This window comes from Orycteropus afer, unplaced genomic scaffold (assembly GCF_000298275.1).
Source record: "Orycteropus afer afer isolate SDZICR_OR568_19922 unplaced genomic scaffold, OryAfe1.0 scaffold00398, whole genome shotgun sequence".
In the NCBI taxonomy this organism is placed as follows: Eukaryota; Metazoa; Chordata; class Mammalia; order Tubulidentata; family Orycteropodidae; genus Orycteropus; species Orycteropus afer.
In genome coordinates this window covers 751,666-753,608 of record NW_006921985.1, presented here as the reverse complement: position 1 = coordinate 753,608, position 1,943 = coordinate 751,666, and the positions used below count along the sequence as shown (strand labels likewise).

Below are 1,943 nucleotides of genomic sequence, written 5' to 3'. Positions count from 1 at the left end.
ACAGCCCAGCTTATAGACTGAGACAGACTAGGAAGAAGGAAGAGGCCGTCCACTTCTCAAAGAATTGGCCAGGGAAAACCTTATGAAGAGCTCCTACATAGTGCACCATAAAAATGCACTCCCAACACTGTTGATGTTCTGCCAGCTTTTTCTCCACAGCACCCACTACCATCGGAAAGACTGTCTACTCACCGTGGAAGGTCAAAGCCACAAAGGCTGTGTTCCCCGGCCTGGAACAGCACTGGACACATAGTAGGTGCTCAGTAAATTTGTAATGTTGAATGAAATGAATGCATAAATACAGAAATGAGTGAAACCTGAACCCTGCCTAGTTCTCCTTGGCAAGTATTTTCTTGAATGTTTTCCTGTCCTTGGAAACCTCCATCCTGAAGCGCCAGTCCCCCCACGATCCTCCCTTAGGCTGAAGGTGGTCCCTGAGCCCCGGACTCCAGATGGTGCCAGGATTATTAAAGGGGCTCCCAGGAAAGGTGGATCTGTCTCATTGCCATCTCCAAAACTTCGAAAGGAGAGGGTGGCACTGGCACATTTGGGCAGGTAGACCAGAGGGTGCGGCTGGAGCAGGGGCATTTCCAGGTGAGACAGGCCCACAGTGGGACGCAGGGCTGGAGACGGGGGCGCTCACGCTTACTGAGTCGTTCAATAACCATTGCTCGGCACTGTCCGGATGTTTGGGCTGCCAACATAATCAAGCTCCACAGAGACGCCAGGGAAGGAAGGGGTCCCGAGCAAGTAATGACAGCCACCGTCAGCGCGGGGCTGGGGGTGGGGGGATTTAGATCCGTGGGATGAGAAATAAAGGGTGGAACGGAGAGGATGCGGAGGCTGGAGCGTGGGCCAAAGCCAGCTGGCAACCCTCTTGGTTTTACAGGGGGACTTGGAAGGCGAATTCGATGACTAAATCCCAGGAAACCGCCTTCTGGGGGGAGGAAATGCGATTTCCACGCGCCGTCGCCCGGCGCCTCGGCTCAGCTCTCTGGCCACCCTTCCCCGAGGACGCGACATTCCCGGCGACACGCCCCAGGCTCGCCCCTAGGCGCATCTGCGCACTCACATACCTCACACACGCGACACCTCCCTCTTTGCGTCATCTCCCACCGCCGTCCAGGGAGCCGGCCGTGGGTGCCGCCATGATTCGTTACCGAAGTCTGTAGGCCTTTTTCCGCGGTTCCCCGTCTCTAGAGCTCTCAAGAGTAGCCGCAAAGCATTCCGAAGGCTCATCCGCCAGCCAGAAGTATCCTCGCTCGGGATTCCGCCTGGTGTGGGGTGATCCGCCCGACATGTCACCCCAGCAAGCGGCTCGCATGGGCGCCGCCATGTTGCGGGGTCCTCGCTGGGGCGCGTAGGTATCTTCAAAAAATGCCGGCTCAGCGGCGCTGGGCATCCCGCCCTCCCCAAGATGGCGTCCATGCGGGAGAGCGACACGGGCCTGTGGCTCCACAACAAGCTAGGGGCCACCGACGAGTTGTGGGCGCCGCCCAGCATCGCGTCTCTGCTCACGGCTGCGGTCATCGACAACATCCGCCTCTGCTTCCATGGCCTCTCGTCAGCCGTGAAGCTCAAGCTGCTTCTCGGGACGCTGCATCTCCCGCGCCGCGCGGTGGACGAGGTGAGGCGGCGGAGCCGAGAAGGGGGCGAGAGTGAGGGTGCCGGGCTCCGAGGCCAAGCGGTGGGGCTCAGGGGCGGGTGATGGCAGGGGACGCAGGTCCCAGCTGTCCCACGTCCCCCCGACCCGGCTCTCGGCTCCACTTTGCTCCCCTTCCTCCCGACTTCACCCCTTTCTGAGTTAGACCCTTCACCTTCCCAGGCCTTACCCACCCCCAGACCCTCACGCACCTAACCTTCACTCCCTGGGACCCTCACCCACTCTGCATCCTCCCCCCCCCCCCCCTCACCCACCCCCCCCTCTGGCTGTCACTCATCCC

General features: G+C 60.3%; 1 protein-coding gene across 1 annotated transcript in view; it reads left to right on the top strand.

The window, feature by feature from the left end:
- Nucleotides 1–1,417: 1,417 nt before the first annotated feature.
- NELFA (negative elongation factor complex member A) overlaps nt 1,418–1,943 on the top strand; it is a 24,564-nt gene continuing 24,038 nt past the window's right edge. Inside the window, exon 1 of the mRNA XM_007953489.1 lies at nt 1,418–1,627. Within this exon, the coding sequence (XP_007951680.1) occupies nt 1,418–1,627 (210 nt within the window). The remainder of the gene's footprint in view (nt 1,628–1,943) is intronic.